Source organism: Urocitellus parryii, chromosome 10, assembly GCF_045843805.1.
Source record: "Urocitellus parryii isolate mUroPar1 chromosome 10, mUroPar1.hap1, whole genome shotgun sequence".
NCBI classification, from domain to species: Eukaryota; Metazoa; Chordata; class Mammalia; order Rodentia; family Sciuridae; genus Urocitellus; species Urocitellus parryii.
The window spans coordinates 36,123,340-36,145,850 of NC_135540.1; the positions used below are offsets into that span (position 1 = coordinate 36,123,340).

Consider the following 22,511-nt stretch of genomic DNA (forward strand, 5'->3'; position numbering starts at 1 on the left):
TATGTTGAAATCCTAACCCCAGTACCCTAAAATGTGGCTCCTTTGTCTATAGAGTCTTCAAAGAGGGCAGTAAGATTAAATGAGATTGTTGATGGTCCTCATCTTACTGGTGTCCAGTTAGGAGGAGATTAAGATGAAGAGACACACATGGCCATCTACAAGCCAGTGAGACAGGCCTCACAGGAAACAGCCCTGCAGACACTTTGACCTCAACTTTTGGCCTCCAAAGCTATAAGAAAAGTAATTTCTGTTGCTCATACCCCAGCTTGTGGTATTGTTATGACACTGCAGAAACCAATATCCACTCCTCAGAGTCACTGGGTTCTGTCCCTTTGGCCTCTCTGATGCTCCACACACATCAAGCATGCTCTATCTTGGGGTCACTAGATCACTCCTTCCAACTAGAACTCTTTTCTGCAGATACAGCTGGTCTCACTCATTTACTCCCAGCTCATGCGTCACATGTTGTGATCTTCCCTGACCCTCCTGCTATTTAAATCAGCTCCCCATGACCACCATGGCCATCTTTCCATATGCTCTTGTTTCAACTTTTTTTTCTTTTAATCACTTCCTGCTATTTGTTTTCAAGAAAGAAGGAACAAGTTATATTGTTCATTTCTGAATCCCTTTCGCCAAGAATACATGGTACATAGACATGACCAGATATTAAATTAATGAAACAACCATATTCCGATAGCACTTACTTTTTCAGGAGTGAAACGATAGCATTTGCTGTGCTTGAGTCTAAGCCAGTTGTGGGCTCATCTAGGAACAAGATGGAAGGATCAGTGATCAGCCCCATTGCTATACTGGTCTTTTTTCTTTCTTCTCCAGATCTAACCTAAAACACAAATGATTACATTATCAACAAGAATGACAATGATCTAACTATCATTTGGTGAGCTAAGCTCTGCTTATCTTGCTAGAGAACTTTATCTCACTATCCTCATTATGAAACAGGAAGTAAATGAACCTGGGAGAAGGAGGAAGTTTCTCTTTTACTAGATGAGTAAACTGAGGCTCAGGGCGAAGCTGCCCACTGGCTGGACCTGATATGAAGCCCATGCTTTTAACAGTTCTGAATGTTTCTCACCAAGACAAATATTTAGTTTTAAGATAGGAAGTTAGAATATTAAAATGAAATGGCCCTAACAGTAAAATTATAGTCTGAAACAGAAGAAAAGATAGGAGGAGAAAAGGAAATGGAACTGTAGTAAACTTTTAGTCTTTTATCAACACTCCTGTTTCCACCCAAAGTCCCCAGGTAGACTTACAAGAATAGGATGCACTCAGACAGGAAAGTTCACTTTCCAACATACCATATCAGTACCTGTCCAATCACCATAATGCTTTGACAATGGGTACAGTCTACACCCTGACTCACGGCAGAATTCTAAAATCACACTTTCAGACATATGCAGAAAATATGGGATATTCATATCCTGAAGATGGGATATTCCACAGGACAAATGGCTCAATCTTTGCAAACATTAAATGCTCATTTGTGTAGTGAAGGGACTAGGAAGGTTTGGGGAGACAGAAAGTAGGAAATAATATTGAAATTAAGAGTCTTCAAAGAGGTAGTATTCAAATGCTACTCACAGACCTTGCTTGAATCTATTGATAACTAAACTCTAAAATGTCTTTGGAGAGGATTTGGGAAATGTGAATGAATAAGGGCTTGACATAGCTGATGATATGAAATATTGTTCACTTTGTTAGTTGGTCATTATATTGTGGTAAGGTAGGCAAATATCCTTATTTTTTTCTAGATTCCTAGCAAGTACTCAAGGATGAAATGGCATATAACATTATATAAAATATTTCAGTAAAAAAATATCTGTACTAATCAAGGGAGAAGATGTTAACAACTGAGAAATCTAGGTGAACAGTATTTGTAATTATATTATTATAGTAATTATCCAAAAAATCAAATCATTAGAGTAATCAGACCTTCTCTACAGTTCTATAATGATTAAAATGACATATAACATTAAAAAATTAAAGATTATTTCAATCAGTTAGATTATATGAATTATAAGTCAATAGTGCCTCTGTATATTTTTCCTAGAAATCCAAGCAAGCACCTTAAGGCAGTGAGTGCCTTTAAAAGAGAGTAAAGTGAATAAACAGCCAAAGAAATGACAATTCAATCACTCATTAAAAACAAAAAAGTGGAAAATAATGGCATCATAGGGTTATTCTTCTAAACATAATACACTTCACATAAAAAATATGAGCAAATATAACAGAAAGCAGCAGCCAGTGGTACCCCCATTCTCCATTGCCTCTAGGAAGCAGGTCACAGGGGCTTAATCCAGAGTCGCCACATTTTACAAGGCTCATTATCACCCCAATCTACAAATGTCCAATCAGTAAAATTTCCATATGGAGTGGTCAACTATAAAATTTACTCTTTCATCTCATTTTTCTTCCCTTATCCTGCACAACCTGCAAAAGGAGGAGTCCATTTCTTTACACTTTGTTACTCTTGCTGACAACTGCGTTCCTCAAACCTGAAAGAGCCTGGCTTATGAGAGTCTGGAAATAAAGATCAGCAGAGAAAAGGGAAGAAGGGAGAGAGTGAGGGAGGGGATGAGCAACAAAAGTGCCAAAGAAACCATGGAAAAAATATCCTGGTCACTGCAAAAATTCAATGTAATTTTTTTTTCTTTCCTTTTTTTTTTTTTTTTGTGTGTGTGTGGTGCTGGGGATTGAACCCAGGGCTTTGTGCATGCAAGGCAAGCACTCTACCAACTGAGCTATGTCCCCAGCCCCTCAATGTAAATCTTAATGAAAATAAATATAGATTTTAAAACAAGTTAACACCAGTATGAAACAGCAAGAATCCTTGGATTCTAGTCATTTATGAATTCCAGAAATATTAAAAAAAAATCAACTGAACAAAATCCTCCAGAGGAAGAGAGGCAGAAGAGCAGCCAAAAGGAGGAAGAAAAAGAAGAAAAGTCAGTGCAAAGACATCAAAAGAGCTGTGACTTGAACAATGAGGGTGGAGGAGCATGGAAAAGGCCATGAGGAGCACTCTCCACAGGGATCACACTCCATTCACACCAGGATCACACTAAGGTTAAGATTGCTTTTCCAGCTCCATTTCCACCTTCATAGTATGTAACCAGTCACTTTTCTCATCATTACAGAAAGCAGACCCTTTTGTCCTCACATGCTCTAGGAAACTTCTGATTGAGGTCACATGGTCCACACAGGGAGGTCCTTGTTCCTGTCTGATTCTGTTGTTTTTTTTTTTCACATTACCTTGGAATCAGCCACTTCATCCAGACCTAACTCCTCAATGACCACTTTAATCCGTTCATCTTTTTCATGTTTTGTCATAGTTGTTGGAAGCCGAAGAGCCGCTGAGAACGCTAAGTTTTCTCTCACCGTCAGGGTGCCCAGTACGAGATCATCCTGAAGGGGAAGATGGGATTTCAATGGGACACACTGAGTCTTTTCTAAAAGCATCTCTTTAGTGTAGTTATCTTAATCCATAAAAACAATATAATCAAGGTAAAGTTCCAGCTAATGTTGAACTTTCAAATCCATAAACTTCAGTGATCTGAAGACAGCCACAGACTGGAGGGAGGCATTTTCATCCCCCATCTGCAACCCAGGCAGAGCACAGGTAATTATGATGACTTCCAGACACATCCAGATTGCTTTATATGAAGATTTGACAAAGGCATCTTCAAAGGGAAGGAAAGAGATGAAAGAAGGGCAAATAGGGCCACAGCAGACCCTTATGGAAATGATACCAAAATTATATTTGACACCACTGCTTACAAGCCCTCTCCACCTTTCCATTTTATTCCACCTTCAATCTAAGCAAATATTGTGAAAAGCTGGTGTAAATAAATTCCGTTCCTTGAACATGTAAATCCAACTGGTTGCACACAAAATCATAAGTCAAAGCACTTCCCACATAGAAGTAGGGGAAACCTAGAAGGCAGACTTGCAATACTTACTTGAACCACAAAACCTGAATTATATTTGAAATTAGAAGGTCGAGGGGCTCCATTGATCAAAATATCTCCAGATAATCCACTTGGATCATTCCTTGCAGCTAAGACATCCAGAAATCTATAAAAAGACATGTATGTTGTGTTTTCCCCCAACACAGGCCATATCTCTCAGTTATTATGAATCCAAATATTCCTCCAGGTAGAAAGTGAACTAGTCAAAAAAGTTAACTAAAATTGTACAAGTAATATGTGTACATATACATAAATAATATTCAAAAAAATTTCAATGCATTATAGGAATATATAATAGTGGGGTTCATTTTGACATATTCATATATTTGTATCATTTCAATCCTCAGTACTTCCTTTCTCCCTCCCTCCCTGCTGCCCCCTGATCTCCTTGCTCTACTCTATTCATCTTCCTCTTATTTATTTATTTATTAGTGCTGAGTATTGAACCCAGGGCCTGTGCATTTGAAGCAAGCACTCTACCAACTGAGCTATATCCCCAGCCCCTATTTATTTATTTTTAATTGGTGCATCATAGTTATATACAAAACTGGGATGCATTGTGATGTATTCATACTTACTTATAACATCATTTGGTCAACTCCATTCTTTTCCCTCCTCTCAACCCCTGATTCCCCATCTCTACTGATCTCCCTTCTATTTTTGTGACATCCCTTTTTTATTCCCTTTTTCCTCTCTAGCTTCTGCATATGAGAGAATACATTCAACCTTTGATGAGTCTGGCTTAGTTCACTTAGCCTGATGTTCTCCACGTCCATCCATTTACTTGCAAATGACATAATTTCATTATTCTGTATGGCTGAATAGAAATATCTCTCTCTCTCTCTCTCTCTCTATATATATATATATATATATATATATATATACACACACACACACACACACACACATACATTAAATATACATATATATACATTTATGTATATTTAAATTTTCACCTTCCTTTACATTATATGTTAAAAGAAAGCTCCAAAATGTACAAGCAAGGTAACATCAGTTTATCCATCAAAGACCTTCCAAATGAACTTCATGGCTGTCTGACCTTGATGGATCCAACCCACACTCCTTTCTCTAAATTCATGTCTTCAATTATTCTTTCTGCTCCATCCCCATTTTTTATTTTTTTATCTTTTATTGATTTTATTATTTTTTAAATACACAACAGCAATAGAATGCATTACAATTCTTATTACACATAGAGCACAATTTTTTTGTATCTCTGTATATAAAGTATGTTCATTAGAACTGTAATGCAAAAAAGTACATGTATAAAGGCATAAATTAATATCATTCTCCTCTTCTTCCTCCTCATTAGTTCATAATATGGTAGCATGTCAATCACACAATCATGCTTAGCAAGGCTGATCTAATAAGATTTCTTGTTCCTTGGATTAAAGCCACATGCTAGCCCAACTGCATGTTATCTCTGGCACCTAGAAACAGATTGCACACACAGCAAAGGTTCAATCAACACCTGCTTCTACCAAAGTGATTTTATAAAAAGCACACTGAAACTACAAAGACTGACTTATATGTTCCATTATACTCACAAAGATTTGCCTCCACCTGTGCATTCCATGATAGCATTAAGGCCAGGTTTCATGACCCCACTGCAAAAACAGAAGCATAATATCTTATTGCCCCATTTGAAACAAAATTCTATTAATTTTATTAATATGAGTCTGCATTTAATACATTCAAGGAAGGCTGATGAAATTGCTGAAAGAAAACAAACACTAACTTTTAAAGATTAAAAAAAAAATTAACTGTTGATTAATACACGTCTGATATAAAAGGGATCACTAGTCAGAATTTATAAGAAAGTTGGCTTATGTTCCTCCAAATTCTCTTCATTTATTCTTCAAACCACTTACTGATTTTGGAAAACTACTCATCCAAGATTCAAAGTTGCTAGAACCTGGGGGTAAAGCTTAGTGGAAAAACCAGCACTTACCATGCTAGAGGCCCTGGGTTCCATTACCAGCAACAATAACAAAAGTTCCTTGATATAATTAGCAGATTCTCATTAAGCTTCTCCTTTACACTTATTCCTTTTACAACAGTGGAAAGTTCATAATAGTTTCTAAGAAATGTTTGATTATCAACATCTTGAAATCATCTCACTTGGTGCCTAGTTAAGTTCTACACAATTAGTCACTAATTTGTATACAATCAGTTGTAGTGTTCTCTCTGCTAAAATCTCCTCAGAGCAAACATCAACATACCTTAAGTAGAAATGAAAGGCTAGAGTGAAGTACTCCATAGTTAAAGAAAGCATTACCATTTCTTAACCTGGAAATAACACTTTACCAGTCAGAAAAAGAAAGAGAGGGAGAGAGGAAAGAGAGGCAGGAAGGCAGGAAGGCAGGAAGGCAGGAAGGCAGGAAGGAAGGAAGGGAGGAAGGGAGGGAAGGAGGAAGGAAATACGTACACCCTCAAAATGGATCATTTCCTTCCTTCTTAAGTGCCCAGTAAGAGGCCTGAAAAATGGTCAGTTTAGACTGGGGAGCCATCACTCCAATAGGGAATATCCTTTAAGGATACGCAGAATAGACACCAATATTTTCAAAAAATAAGTTAAGTAGGTGTGTGAGAGTGCTAAATATTCAGATAGAGTAGAAAGGAGGAAAACAAATTACAGCAGAGCCATCACAGGTAGTGAAACAGATAAAACAGAGGCCTCAGTTAGCCTGTTCAGAAACCTGATGTCCTTGCCCAGTTCCTCTTAAGAATTTGGAAGCAGGTCAACATGTATTTCACCGAGAAAACAGTGTCTATTCCAAGGGCAAGATCAAAGCTGACAGCTATTCTTTCTCAGATAATGATTCCACAGAGGTCCATCCTCTGTCACAGCTGTCATGAGGGATGAACTTCCCAGCACAACTGCCCCACGTGCTCACATCCACAAGGACCTCAGCATTCACTGCCTGTGGCAGCTGCGTCTGGCATCTTCTTCCACCTGCCAAACCCCAAATCTGTTTCCTGGGTCAGAGCCCCCACAGGACACCAATCATTTCACCTCTAAACCTTCTTGCATTGTCTTACACATGAGCTTTTGAGGACCCCACATATATCTAAACCATAAAGAAGAAAACCCCTTTCTTCTGACCAAACTCAAATTCACTTCCTGTCACCATAGAGGGGAAGTGTGGGCATTCCTGGGTGGTACAGCCACCCAGGAGGAAAGAGATGAGGCTAGAACACTCAGTGCTCCAGAAATATTCAGAGTAAAATTGATGGGAGTATTATAGCCTAGCCTCTTTCCTCCCCAGGCTTTATTAGAACCAACTGGGGAGTTCCAGTCAGGAGCAATAGCCTATCCTGCCCTTAAGCAAGATAGCTCAGGCTGGCAATGATCTCCAAAGACAGGCCTTACAGATAAGATGCTCTCATAACCAGCCTAAGCTGGATTTGGAATCTCCAGGAAGGGTACTGCATCTGCTGGGATATATTTAAATCCCAGGTGATTTATCCCATTCCTTTCTACTGCAGCCTCAATTTTCAAAAATGGCTTCATTGGTGAGGAAAAAAGGTTACTGAAAAAAGTCAGCAGGCCATATTTGTTGTTCCATCAAGGTACACACTGAAGATTTTCTCCACCAATTGTGGCTTTGGACATTGAGTCCTTCTGTGGTACTGGCTACCTCCTGTATGGAAAGTAGGGAGCCATGTGGAACATTAGCTGCTGATGGCTTACAGGAACATTTGCTTTGGGGGGTGCTGGTCAGTCAGATACAATTCAGAAGACATAAAAATTTTCCAACACTCTAATTGGATTGGATGAGTGCATGTTTATCCAGTTTTGTTTTGGAAGAGTATATCAGAGCCTATATAACTGGAAGTGCATGCTGATTTAGTACAACTATTTCACAAGTTTAAACTTCACAACTGGCTTCAATAGGCCATGTTCTGGTGGCTCCTGCACCAGATTTATCCACTTGTAAAAAGAATTCCATTTCAGAAGAGCACACCCTGTTCCTGGGTTGTAAGGAACTTTGGGAATCTTATTCAGAAGATAAACTATAAAAGTTTGTTCAACTCATACCTTGAACTAACTCCATTCACTCCTTGATGTTTAGGGCTTTTTGGGGAACACATAAGATAAAAATCTCTGGCTCACTGCTGAAGGAGGGAAAGGAATTCGTGAAGCAGCACATTTTGATCACCTAAAACATTTCCCAAGGATAGTCCATGCTTCCATCATTAGATAAGTCTCTACTGAAAAGATGGACTATATTTACCCATAATCACTTTATTTGAGTTCATGTTCCCCCTCCCCCAGTAAATTCACTTCCTCTTTGATTCCGTGTGCTTAAATTATATATGTATATATTATATATGTAAATTATGTATATATATTCTAGATAAAGTTGTTTTTGTTTGTTTGGTTTGGTTTTTTGTTTGTTTACTTGGTTGGTGGGTTAATTTTTTGCCTGTCTCTAAAAAGAAGATTCACAATTCAAGTTTTGCTAGCCTTAGTCATTAGATGTAAATTTTCTATTTGGCATCAAATTCAGAAATGCAAATTTAAGACTTAACAGACTTCTTTCAATATCAGGTCAAAAATATGGCTTTTAAAACTAGAAAATATTAAATCTAAGTTTTAAATTTCCTTGAATGTTCCTGTATGTTTATATGCTTATACACAGACTGTTTGCATGATACTAAATTGACTTATTATCAGACCAAATGCCTTTCACATGAATTTACTAAATCTGTAATAAGTTATTTGAACTTGTTCCTAAGAATGTCTTTAAAATCTAGTAACTTGAGTTTATGGCCTGCTAACCAATTCGGATATTTGTCTAGCTATCAGAGGAATAGTGTTCATTATTTTCTATATAAAAGAATATCTTAGGACTTTTTTTAGGAAAAAAATTAAAACATTAACTATGCTTGCTATAAATGAATAATCTAAACATAGCTGTTAAAATGAGTATATTAAATAAGAGAAGTGTTTTGAATTCTTAAAAATGTATCTTTTAAAATAATTTTGTTTTTGTAATAAAACTTAAATCTAGAGCTAAAAATCTTAGGCTTTCCACACCTCAGAAATGTTCTGCTTTCTTTTAATAATTGTGTAGTGCTTATATCTATATATGACATTCATGGTTTGTCTAAAATATTAATTGTTTAGTAGATTTGGAAATTGATGAGTGAGCCTATACCTTTCCTTGTTCAAAGCCTAAGATAAATTAAAGGAAATAACTAATGGTATAAAAGGCTAGTAACCTATGCATAGTTTCTATTTCTGGCTTCTAGAATGACATCATTTTACTATGAGCTCATAATTATGGAGTTTTTGTTGTGGTAGTTCATTGATCATAAATCCTAGCAGTATTTTCAAAAAATTAAATATCGGTACGTCTATATCTTTATTCAGCAATCTAAAGGCTATATACACATTTCCAGAGCCTAGTTGTACATTCAAAAACTATATTTTCTGAATAAACTGCCTAGGTCGTATTTTAATTATCAGCAAGGAACTTCACTGTCTTCTTCAAATGTTAAATGGATTTTGTGCTATGCTTGATGTCAAGTCTAATAATATTTAAATTCTAGAAGAACTTAAAGCAAATTTTAAAATTCATTTTTAAGTGGAATCCAGAAGTCTGGTAATGACTCAACCACTCTTAGCAAAGTTTACAAAAGAACCAACTTAAAGAACAAAGATTTTATATTTTATCAAAATGATGTCTTGTCTTTCTGCAGATTTTATTATATTTTTAATTGCGTAAAAGAAAATTAGGTCCTACAACAAGTTGATATTTATTCAAATTTTTATTTCTTCTAAAGTCTCATTTGGTTTATAACTCTAATTAAATATATTTTATTTTTAAATGCTCAAAAAATTTAAAAATCCATACAAATTTGGCAGTGGAAATGTACAAGACAGAGAATTTCCTCTGGTGAGCAAAATCCTGAGGAATAACAGGCATTTTGTTTTCCACACTTGGAATATTCTGCAGTTTCTCCAAAGAACTAGTAAGAAAACGAATACATATGCAATGCATAGCTACTGTGGCAATGCCCTGCATGAGGAGGCTCTGTGCTAGAGTCTTATCAGCCTTGACCTTGATCTCAGGCATTCAGCTTCTGGGAAGAAAGGAATTCTCTTTTAGATAACCACAATGTTTCACCAAGCTCTGCTGCACCTGAACCTGTCCACATAACAATAACTTGAAACAATGAACTTTCTTAAGAGCTACACAGATGTCCTAACATTGCACACTGCAACTATAGTATATAACTGAAGAGTAAGCTGCATAATGTTGCTAAGTTTGTAACCTACCTAATGACACAATGATCAATAATGTACTATCAGTGACCTAATGTAACCTATTGATATAAATAAAGCTGGCAGCTTGGAAAAAGGAGACTTTCTGCCATCCTGCTTCCACAACTTGCTTCTGTCTCCTTTTGTTTTCTTTATAAAAATCTGACTGTTTGAGTATACTGGTATTAATTATGATAAGTCTTAATTGGGGAGGAAATTAAGTTGTTTTGCTATGACGCAAAGTTCTCTAAATAGTAATGGTAGTAAGTAGCTTCTACAGGAATTTTCCTTTCTCTCCTCAATTTATTTTCTACTTCAAAAACTAGTTTATACAACAATTGTTCAAACACATTATATAAACATTTTTACAGTTTGCCAGTTGCTTTCAAAGTTAAACACATACTTAAGTGATGCAATCATTTCATTCCAAATTTAGCCAAAATAAATAAAGTGGGTTAATACATCTTTACAAAGAGATAAACATAAATGTTCACAGCAGATTATTGGTGATAAGTATAATCTGTGAAGTTCATTCAATAAAGTAGTATTTTGAAAAGTTTATGCACATACCTGATATTTGTAAATATTTCTCTCTCAAATGTTTTCCGGCGAAATAGAAAGCCATGCTCCTCTTTTACTCGATAGCAGATGTTATGAATACTTAACACAGTCTCCTGAGTAAATGACTTCAGGTCAATGGATGCCATCTTAGGGAATTATTAGGGATTTTTGTGACTCTGGGATAAAATCCTGGTAATTACTGGAAGAAATCTGGAGTTTCTGCTTTTCTGTAGAGGAAAAAGCAATTGTAAGTTGACAGTCCAGATAAATGAGATTGCAGACATTACAAAATACTATATACTACTACTTTTTTGCTCTTTTGTTTTTGTTTGTTTGTTTATTTTTGTTATTGGGAATTGACCCAGAGGTGCTTTACCACTTAACTACATGTCCAACATGTTTAAATTTTAAATTTCTTTTTTTTTTTATTTTGAGGAAAATCTTGCTAAGTTGTTGAGATTGACCTTAAACATGCAATGCCTCTGTCCCTCAGGGAGTTGTAATTATAGGTGGGTGTCACTGAACCCAGTTAGATAACAGAAGTCTGTTGTTAACTACACTGCAGTGAGTAGATTCCTTTCCAATGAACAGACCACAGCAACATAAAAACAACCTTAGACTCCATAATGGGAAGAAAGACAACTGTGAATACTTGAACTCCAATAAGATGTGGAAGAAATTCCTAAAAAAATAAATAATGAAAATTACAACTCATAAAACAGGAAAAAAAAAACAGATAGTCTTGTCTGGCTTGAAAAACCATATAACAATACAACTTCAGTTCTGGAACACCCTACCTAATTGCACTCATACCCCCTTTTTAATTGATAGATTGGTTCTATTTCAAAATTTATAAGATTATTTGTTTCTTTACTTTCTTATTGTATTTAAGAGTTTGTAACATTATTATTACTAAAAGAGGCTTAACTAAACAGTCAGGAGAAATTTCTAGTTCCAGACTTTACAGCTCTAATTGCTATTGCCTTTAATCATCTAAGAAGGTATTATAGTTTGTTTATAATATATCCACAAAGTCCATGTGCTATATATAGGCTTAATTGCCAGCCTATGGTGCCATGGGAGATAAAAACTTGGAGATTGGACCTGATTTGGAGGAAGTGGATCACTAGGGGGTACATTCTGGAGGGATATATCTTGCCACTATCCTTTCTTTGCCTCCTGGTTTCCATGAACTAAAACTTTCTTTCTTCTCCTTACAGTATGATGTTTATGCCTTTTAATATTCCTGGAAGCAATGGAGTGAGCTGACCAGAGTCTGAAATCTCTGAAACTATTATTCATAATAAACCTTTCCTTCTTTAAATTGGTTTTCTCAAGTATTTTGTAACTGCCATGGAAAGGTGACTAAAACAAAAGGCAAATTCCAATTAGTTTGCAATAAATTAATCACTTCCTCAATGGACAAACATATTTAAATTTTAGGAAAGTTTAAAATCAAGTCTGAAAATTATTAAGTAAATCAAACCATTAAAGCTCAAGGCTTTAAAGCAGAACCTTCATATTAAGTTTATAAATGTTTAAAATGTTTCACTAAACAATTTATATAAGACCTCTGAAACAGATTTAATTAGAGTGAGACTTTAAGGTGAGCTAAGCTTATAAAAGAGGTTTGAAATTTTAACTGCAATAAACCTAGTTTTCATTTTTAAAAACCAAAGTCATCCATGAAGAACTTTCTCTCCGCTTTTGGTGGACTAGCTGCACCTAACTAATCATTCTCCTGAGAACAACCGGAAAAGTCGATCAAACAATAGAGGACATGTACAGTGTTCTCTGATGACAGCAGCCAAATCAGCCAGAACTTGAAGAACCAAAATCCTGGAAATGAGGAAAAAGCACTGGAGCAAATCCAGCTCCCACCCTTTCCTCACCAAGCATTTGAACACACAAACTGCACATGTGTGGGGAAATATAGGACTATCTGGTAAAAGGAAACTGCTAGAGGGATCTTGCTAAAACCACTATTATTTCAAATATTTTAGCAGACTCTCAGGTAGGGAGACAAAATTAAAAGTCATCAGCCAGCAAAGATAATAGCCCTGAAAACTGCTAGGTTTTGAGATCCCAGATGTCCTGGGAATATAGGGAAACCAAAACAGACCAGCCTCTGCTCTAAGAAGGTGATCTGCTTTCATAGTGTCCCAGAGAGTTTAATATGTTGTGTCTATGTTCTCAATTACCTCTACTTTTGACACAATACAGCACTCCTTCATGTTCAAAACACTAGAAAAACTAAGGATAACAGAAACATATCCCAACATTGTAAAGGCTATCTATGCTAAGCTTCAGGCCAACATCATTCTAAATGGAGAAACATTGAAGGCATTCCCTCTAAAAACTGCAACAACACAGGAATGCCCTCTTTCACCACTTCTATTCAATATAATTCTTGAAACACTGGCCAGAGCAATTAGACAGACCAAAAAAATTAAAGGGATATGTATAGGAAAAGAACTTAAATTAGCACTATTTGCTGATATGATTCTATACCTAGAAGACCCAAAAAGCTCCACCAGAAAACTTCTAGAACTAGTAAAAGAATTCAGCAAAATATCAGGATATAAAATCAATACCCATAAATCCAAGGCATTCTGTATATCAGTGACAAATGCTCTGAGAAGGAAATGAGGAAAACTACCCCATTTACAATAATATAAAAAAAATAAGTTATTGGGAATCAACAAAAGAAGTGAAAGATATATAAAATGAAAACTATAGAACCCTAAAGAAAGAAATAGGGTCTGGAGATATATCTCAAATGGTAGAGGGCTTGCCTTGCATGCACAAGTCCCTGTGTTCAATCCCCAGCACACACACACACAGAGAAAAAAAAAAAGAAGAAGAAAAAGAAAAATAGAAGAAGACCTTAGAAGATAGAAAGATCTACCTTGCTCTTGGATAGGCAGAATTATTATTATCAAAATGACTGTACTATCAAAAAGACTATACAAATTTAATGCAATTCTGATGAAAATCCCAATGGCATTCCTCAGGGAAATAGAAAAATCAATCTTGAAATTCATCTGGAAAAATAAAGAGACCCAGAATAGCTAAAGCAATCCTTAGCAGGAACAATAAAGCAGGTGGCATCACTATACTAGACCTTAAACTGTACTACAGAGGAATCATGAAAAAAACCAACATGGTATTGGCACCAAAACAGACTGGTAGACCAATGGTACAGAATAGAGGACACAGAGACTAACCCACAAAATTACAATTATCTTATATTAGACTAACGTGCCAAAACATACACTGGAGAAAAGATAGCCTCTTCAACAAATGGTGCTGGGAAAACTGGAAATCCATATGCAACAAAATGAAATTAAAACTCTATCTCTCACCATGCATAAAACTCAACTCAAAGTGGATCAAGGACCTAGGAATTAAACCAGAGACTCTACATCTAATATAAGAAAAAGTAGGCCCTAATATTCATCATGTGGGATTAGGCCCCAACTTCCTTAATAAGATTCCTATAGTGCAAGAATTAAAATTAAGAATCAATAAATGGGATGCACTCAAACTAAAATGTTTCTTCTCAGCAAAAAAAAAAAAAAATACAATCTGTGAGGTGAACAGAGAGCCTACATCCTGGGAGCAAATTTTTACCCCTCACACATCCGATAGAACACTAATTTCTAGGGTATATAAAGAACTCAAAAAGCTAAGTACCAAAAAAACAAATAACCCAATCAACATATGGGCCAAGGACCTGCACAGACACTTCTCAGAAGAGGATATACAATCAATCAACAAATACATGAAAAAATGTTCATCATCTCTTGCAATTAGAGAAATGCAAATCAAAACTAGTCTAAGATATCATCTCACTCCAGTCAGAATGGCAGCTATTATGAAGACAAACAACAATAATTGTTGGTGGAGATGTGGAAAAGGTACACTCATACATTGCTGGTGGGGACTGCAAATTGGTACAGCCAATATGGAAAGCAGTAAGCAAATTCCTTGGAAATCTGGGAAAGGAGCCACCATTTGACCCGGATATCCCTCTCCTTGATGTATACCCAAGAGGCTTAAAAACAGCATATTATAGGGACAGAGACACATCAATTTTACAGCAGCACAATTCACAATAGCTAAACTGTAGAGCCAACCTAGATGCCCTTCAGTGGATGAATGTATTAAAAAATGTGGCATATATATACACAATGGAATTTTACTCAGCAATAAAAGAGAATAAAATCATGGCATTTGCAGGTAAATGGATGGTGTTGGAGAAGATAATGCTAAGTGAAGTTAGCCAATCCCAAAAAAAATAAATGCCGAATTTTTTCTCTATATAAGGAGGCTGACTCATAGTGGGGTAGGGAGGGGGAGCATGGGAGGAATAGATATATTCTAGATGGGGCTGAGGGGTGGGAGAGTCAGGGAGGGGACAAAGGATTAGCAAGGATGGTGGAATGTGATGGACATCATCATCCAAAATACATGTATGAGGACTCTAATTAGTGTCAACATACTTTATATACAACCAGAGATGAAAAGTTGTGCTGCATATGTGTAATAAGAATTGTATTGCATTCTGGTGTCACTTATTTTAAAAACATCAATAAAAAAAGAAGGTGATCTATCTAGACTTTGCAAGAATAATGTTAATTACACTCTCAAAGGTGATATCATCAACAAAATTATCAATAAAAATTTACCATCCATGCCAGAAAATAAAACCTAAAATTCCAAAAATGAGAACATAGAAGTAGAGCCATGGGTAATCCAGACTGGAGTTATCAAACATTGACTCTAAAACAGCTGATAAATATATTTAATAATATAAATTTTAAAATTGATGATTGCTAAATAATAACAATCTTTAACAATGAAATTTAAGAATTATAGCTGGATATGGTGGTGTACATCTACAGTCCCAGATACACAAAAGGCTGAAGCACAATGGTAATGATTTTGAGGCCAGCCTGGGAAAAATAGCAAGACCCTATTTCTTATAAAACAAATAAGGAGGCTGGGGATGTAGCCCTGTAGTAAAATGCATGATCAAAACCATGGTTTTGATCTCTAGTATGAGGTGGGGAATGGATTTAACAGCTAAACACATTAGATTAGAAAAGACAATTCAAGAACCAGAAGACTGGTATAAAGAAAACATCCAGGAGGAAAATTAGAAATGATGAAAACTGTCACTGTTTTAAAAATGGCTGGGGATGAGAGGAGCTCCTTATTGAAAAGAAGGAGTACCACATAAAAGAGCAAAAGAAAAATAGAGCATGAAGCAGACACGGTGATCCACACCTGTAATCCCAGTGGCTCAGGAGGCTGAAACAGGAAGATTGCAAGTTCAAGGCCAGCCTCAGCAATTTAGTGAGGACCTAAACAACTGAGCAAGACCTTGTTTCAAAACAAACAAACAAAAACAAACAAACAAAAAATAAAGGCCTGGGAATATGGCTCAGTGGTTAAGTGGTCCTTGCCCTGGTACCAAAACAATATACAAACAAACAAACAAATATTGGAACTTGCTAAAAAACTTTTGGCATAGATGGAAGTGGAAATCTGGGAGAGCATGAAAAATGGATTAGAACCAATATTTAAAAATATATACCAGTGAAATATTTTCCAAAACTGACGAAGGAATTAAGTCACAGATTGAACAATCTGCAGAGCCATGAAGCATGAAAAACAAAAGAAAACCACACGCAGGCACATCAGGTCAAAACTGACAAAAACAAAAGTCGCCGATGAATGATTGTTTTTACAACCCAAACTTCATTCTTACCACACCCTATTCATCTTGGAAACTGGAAAAGAAATAAACCATTTAAAGATTAATGTCTAAGATATTAAAGGTGAATAACTGAGTTTTATATTAGAACACAACAAATGGTAATGATCAGCCAAAATTCTATTCTTCTGAAACAGTGAAAGAGAAGGAAACACTAACGTATGAACTTTACACCTTTACTTTAAAAACACTGCAAGCCATCTCCCCAGGTCTTCAGAAACCGAAATGTGCAAATTCCAACACCAGCAGTCACTTCTACTGTCACCACTCTGTAATGTTCAACCACTGAGGACATTTCTCACCTTGTCCCAAGATGTATTAGGAGAATCATGTAACAACACAATACTTGACTTTAAATAGGTCTTACGTGAAAACTCTTGTTTCCATCTCATTTAAGATGGAAATGAGACTTTCCTTAGGGTTTTCCAGTAATAAAAGGCAACAAGTAGACTAAAGTTCCCCAAAAAGTTCACCCATCCCTACAGGGCAGTGGGCTAAAACATATGAGTGTAGTAACAATGTCAGAAGCATGTGTAAAGAGTTTCCTTCCCTGGGACCGGATTAAGTTTGTGACTCATGTTGCTGAGCAGGTACTTATTTCCTTGCTCAGGTTCTACCTATCTTCCTTAGAGAGATTCAGTTTGAAACTGGGAAGACAGTTAATCTGCCCCTCCCATCCTCCCTGGTTTTTGTATCAAGTTCTTGCCCCCTTAATAGGCTTATTATCCTTTGACTAGCCATCAGCAAGCTTTCTTTGTGAGGGTGTTGGTTGCCAGAGTGATTGGGGTTGTGATAGTTTTGGTGATAGGATACAGGTCACCAGGCAGGGTATAACCTGATCTTGAATAAAATAGTGTTTCTTAAGGGGAAATTTATGGCTGGGGGAGGTTTACACATTGCAAGTCTCTCTTCCAGGTGCTTGCCTGTCAGATAAGGCTCCCTGTGGTTTTCATCACCCTACATTGTCCTTTCCCGGCTCACCCATTCATGGCTAACTGGACACCTAACAACCAGATCCCCTCTTCACCCACCCCCAGAGTCAGGATTCTGGCATAGGACTTCATTACCATAAACTCAGTCACCTCTTCTGAGAAGTGTGCTGTTTTCTAACAAAATGCACATACAACACCCACCCACATTTTCTGCCACACAAATGACCTCATTCAGCTTAATCGAGGTTCTGGTGAAAAAGGGCGCCAGTCTCAAGATGCACCTGTTCAGAAGTAGAGTGTTAATAGTCCTCAATATAAAGGTCAAGAGGAGTCAGCTAAACCTTCCAAATAGCCCTGAAGCAGCCCACTCATAATGACCTCAAAGATCTGTGCTGTGGAATGCATGGAGAGCTTTCCCTAAGTACCCCAGGATCCTTGACAGACTGCCACTTTCCCATGTCTCCCTCAGACAGTTAAGGACCCCATAAAAACAGAAACTCTAAGAGTAAGAGAATAGCATCTCTGAGGGGGGAAATGAGACAACCAGTACCTCTCACCCCTCACCCCCCACCCTGACCCTGCAAAGATAAATGCACTCCCAGGACCTCATCTCATAGCCTGTCAGTCATTAAGAGTATGGTATGTGTTCTTTCCTACCCCTCACTCTCAATCTGTGGATGTCAAAAACTAGATGTATGGCGCGGGGCACAGACCAGGTAAAGCAATTGCCTAGCAGCAGCAGGCCCTGGCTTCCATGTCCAGCACCAAAGAAACAAAAAGAAAGACTCAGATGCATTAAAGCCAGGATGGCTTCACCATCGTACTCCAATAAAAGAATAAATCTGCGGGGGAATCAACACAAAGTGCTAAAGGCAAACTCCCAGCTCCTTGAACTTGTTGCTCAGTATAACTTGTGCTCTCTTCCACCCAATAAAAGAGCACCCTTTGACTGCCCCAAACCGTTGAAAGTTCCTAGACTCTACAGAGCCCATCCGTGCACCCCCTACACGTGATTAAAAAGCCTGACCCCTTTCCTTTTCCAAGACCAGTCTGACGCTCTTGGTCAGAGGTCTTTCTACCTTTCTGCTCCAGCAGAAGCCGCAACACAGCCTCCCTGCATATTCGCTTTCAGTTCTCCTGGCAAGCCACAAGTTTCAGTCTCCTGCATCTTGCCTCCCTCAGTGGAGAACTGAGGTCTCCCTCTTCCTTCAAGTGCTCGCTCTGAGGACTCCGTTGGTGAGTATCCAGGACACTTCCCACGGGTCACAGAGAAGACTGACGCAAAGCATACAAGAACAAACCAATAACTCCGTTTTTACAGGTAAAGAAAACAAAAGGTTAGTGCAGAAAGGGACAGCACAGATGTGTGGTGTCCCTGTGTGCTTGTGTGTCAGGAAGCAATGGGATGTCCCAGATGCTGGGACGGGACCACTTTACTTCATATAATTTGCTTTATACCACAGACTGGAGTCCAATAAAGAAATAATTCATTTGCTTATAAAGTTTACAAATAAAGCAGCTCTGGTGGCACATCTGTATTGCCAGCTACTCAGGAAGCTGAAACAGGAGGATGACAAAGTCCAGTCCAGTTTAAGCAATTTAGGCTACTTCAAAATAGAAAACAAAAAAGTGCTGGAAATGTACCTCAGAAGTAGGACATCCCTGAGTTCAGTCTCCAGTATCACCAAAATAAATAAATAAAGTCACAGTGAAACCCTGTTATAAATACAGTGAGAAAAAAATATCGATTAGGCATTAATAATAATTAACCTGGAGAGTCAGAATAGTAGAGGATGTAACATTGGTCCTTGCATCATAGCTTGAATGGTTACATTCTGAGAGCTCACTATGCTCAATTTCAATAGTTACAAAGGTCTTTGGTTTAAGTAAACTTTTCTTTTTTATTATTGATTTAATTTTTTTAAATACACGACAGCGGAATGCATTACAATCTTATTACACATATATACCACAATTTTTCATATCTTTGTATATAAAATATGATCATGCCAATTCATGCCTTTATACATGTACTTTGTTTTTTTTTTTTGGCATCACAATTCTTATTACACATACATACCACAATTTTTCATATCTCTATTTGTATACAAAGTATGTTGACACCCAATTCAAGTCTTCATACATGTACTTTGGATAATGATGTTCATCACAACTTTTCATTGAAGTAAATATGCATACAAACAAAAATGTAGAAAATCTAAAGCACATGGTGTATACTTACAATGTGAACATTCCTGTACATCTGCCACCCAGAATTCGTGTGTGTGTGTGCATGCGTGTGTCTTTGTGTATGTGCACACACATAGAAATAATTTTTTGTGGTACTTGGGCTTGGACCCAGGGTTGCTCTAACACTGAAATATATCCCCAGCCCTTTTTATTTGAGACAAGTTCTCACTAAATTGCTGAGACTGGTCTCATACTTACTATCTTCCTGCCTTAGTCTTCAGAGTAGCAGAGATTATAGGCATGGGCCACCAAGTCTGGCCAAGGACTGTTCCTACACCTCCTTTTGAGGGATCAAACCCTTACAGATGGTAAGCAATCATTTTACCACTAGCTACATCCCCAGACCGGCCACCCTGATTTTTAAAAAGAGCATTAAGAATACTCCAGAAATTTCCCTCGTACTACATTGTACTCATTATTCCCTTCCAAAAAGTCATTAGTATTCTAACTTTTATACATTAGTTTTTAATTACATTTATGTAATTATGTAATTATGACTATTGTTACTATTGACATTGCTTGGTATGGCATTTGTGTGCCATTACTGCACACTGCAGTAATGGCACACAAAGATTCTCACTTATTGTTGACAACTTGCCCATTCCTGCTCTCTCTTGCTCACTAGTATGTCATTCAGTAATACACAGACCTTTTCCTGCAAATTGATGACAATTAAACCAGTTTAAGACTAATGATTATTTATGGCATTTTTGCATTTATATATGAAGTGTTTATAATACCTTCAAATATATGTCCTTATTTTATCTCCTCCTTATCCCATGAGAATATGGTGTAATACAGAACTAGAAAAGAAATTAGTTTTCCTATGCTATGTTTCAACTTCACTTTGTCATATATGATCTGGAACCTTGGACCAAGACCTCTTAGTTCTACTACTATCTTTAAATCTGGAATGTTACATTTTCATGGCAGTTTAGGTTTACTCTTTGGCCAACAGGTAATTAAGAGGAAAAAAAGTTTTTAAAATTTCTAAATGACTTGATTTTATAAATAATGCTTATTCTTTTGTTGATATTCAGAAAGTATGACTTTACAAAAGTTGCCTGAACAACAGATTTTTATATATTTGCATAGTATATAAATAAGATATTTTGGTAATGGGACACAAGTATAACCATGACATTGATTTATGTTTTATGTATACCTATAAGCCTCTTGTATTTGATTTTCCAATTCATTCTTCATGTTTAGAAAATTTTCTGATATTATTTTATTGAATAGATTGTTCATTCCTTTGGTTTGTAACTCTATGCCTTCCTCTAACCCAATAATTCTTAAATTCGGTCTTCTCATGTTATCCCATAATTCTTGAATGTTCTGCTCATGGTTTCTTACCATCTTCACTGTGTGGTCAACTTTATTGTCAAGATTATATATTTTTTCTTCATTGTCTGAGGTTCTGTCTTCCAGGTGATCTAATCTATTGGTGGTGCTCTCTATTGAGTTTTTAATAATTTGTTTTACCATTTCCTTCATTTCAAGGATTTCTTTCTTTTTTTTCAGAACTTCTATCTCTTTATTGAAGTAATCTTTTGCTTTCTGTATTTGCTTATGTAGCTCTTTATTGAAATGATCTTTTGCTGCCTGTATTTGCTCTCTTATATCACCCTTTAATTCACAGAACATTTTAATTATGTACATCCTGAACTTCTTCTCTGTCTTTTCTTCTGCTGTGCTGGCATGGATTCTAATAATGTAGTATCTTGGTTTGTTTGGAACACTTTCTTCTCTTGTTTTTTCATGTTATTCATGTGTCTTACTTTCTAGCATTGCATATCTGAAGTGCCACAGCTTTTACCTTATAGGCTTATAATATCCCTACAGGGTTGTAATACCTCTCCTTTAAGGGGGAGAACAATATTAACAGATCCCAATATAAACAATATACAACCTTAAACCAAATAGCTCCTATTGAGATGCTTACAGTTTTGTTACAATATACAGAAATTGTGAGTTCAGTTATTATCTACAATATAAACAGTAGGTTTACAAAAGTGTCCATAGTTTCTTACAGTGGACAAAGAGAGAACTGGGAATGGGGCATAGGATGAGATCTGAAGGCGGTAGGAGGTGAGAATATAGAGTTACTAGATCCTTAGAAGCATGAAAGAGTAATCTAAAGAAGTTGGCTAGTAGCAAGAGAAAAGAGAAAGTGATTTTAGGGAGATAAGTAAGTGAAATGACAATAGAGTACAACAAACAAACAAATATAAAAATTAAGAAAAATAAAAAGTGTAAAAATAAGTAGGAGATAAAAGATTATACAACACAACTGTAATATACTATGACATCCCAGTCCTCATTAGACTAACCCACCTGGTTTTACAAATGTTGGGGATGTGAGCAGGAGAAAAGAGAGAGAGAAAAGTAAGGAAAAAAAGTCTCAAAGAAAATACAAGTATTGTTTTTGTTGGAGTTCAGTATCTTTCCTGCTACCCTTTTCATCCAATAGGTGGGATTGTCTGTCTTTTGCTGGCATCTCCACCCAGAATGGTGAAGATTATTAGGATGGGAGGGTTGGTCTTGGGGTCAGAGCTCCTGGAAGTGGGGTTTAGCACTTAATATAAGACTACATACACTAATATAAGACTACATCACAAGGATCTCCTTTGGGAACCACCCCTGTGATGTGGGTATGTAGTCTTTATCTCCTTATATTGCCTGTAGACCTCACAATTCCT

At 36.7% G+C, this 22,511-nt stretch overlaps 1 protein-coding gene across 3 annotated transcripts in view; it reads right to left on the reverse strand.

Annotated features, from left to right (window-relative positions):
• LOC113175391 (broad substrate specificity ATP-binding cassette transporter ABCG2-like) overlaps nt 1-22,511 on the reverse strand; it is an 85,473-nt gene that overhangs the window by 21,188 nt on the left and 41,774 nt on the right. For all 3 annotated transcript variants that reach the window (XM_077803243.1, XM_026379664.2, XM_077803242.1), the window contains 5 exons: nt 10,855-11,072; nt 5,558-5,617; nt 3,981-4,095; nt 3,274-3,426; nt 705-841 (listed from right to left, as the gene is read on the reverse strand). In XM_077803243.1, coding sequence (XP_077659369.1) covers nt 705-841; nt 3,274-3,426; nt 3,981-4,095; nt 5,558-5,617; nt 10,855-10,991 — 602 coding nt within the window. In that variant the 5' untranslated portion in view covers nt 10,992-11,072. The remainder of the gene's footprint in view (nt 1-704; nt 842-3,273; nt 3,427-3,980; nt 4,096-5,557; nt 5,618-10,854; nt 11,073-22,511) is intronic.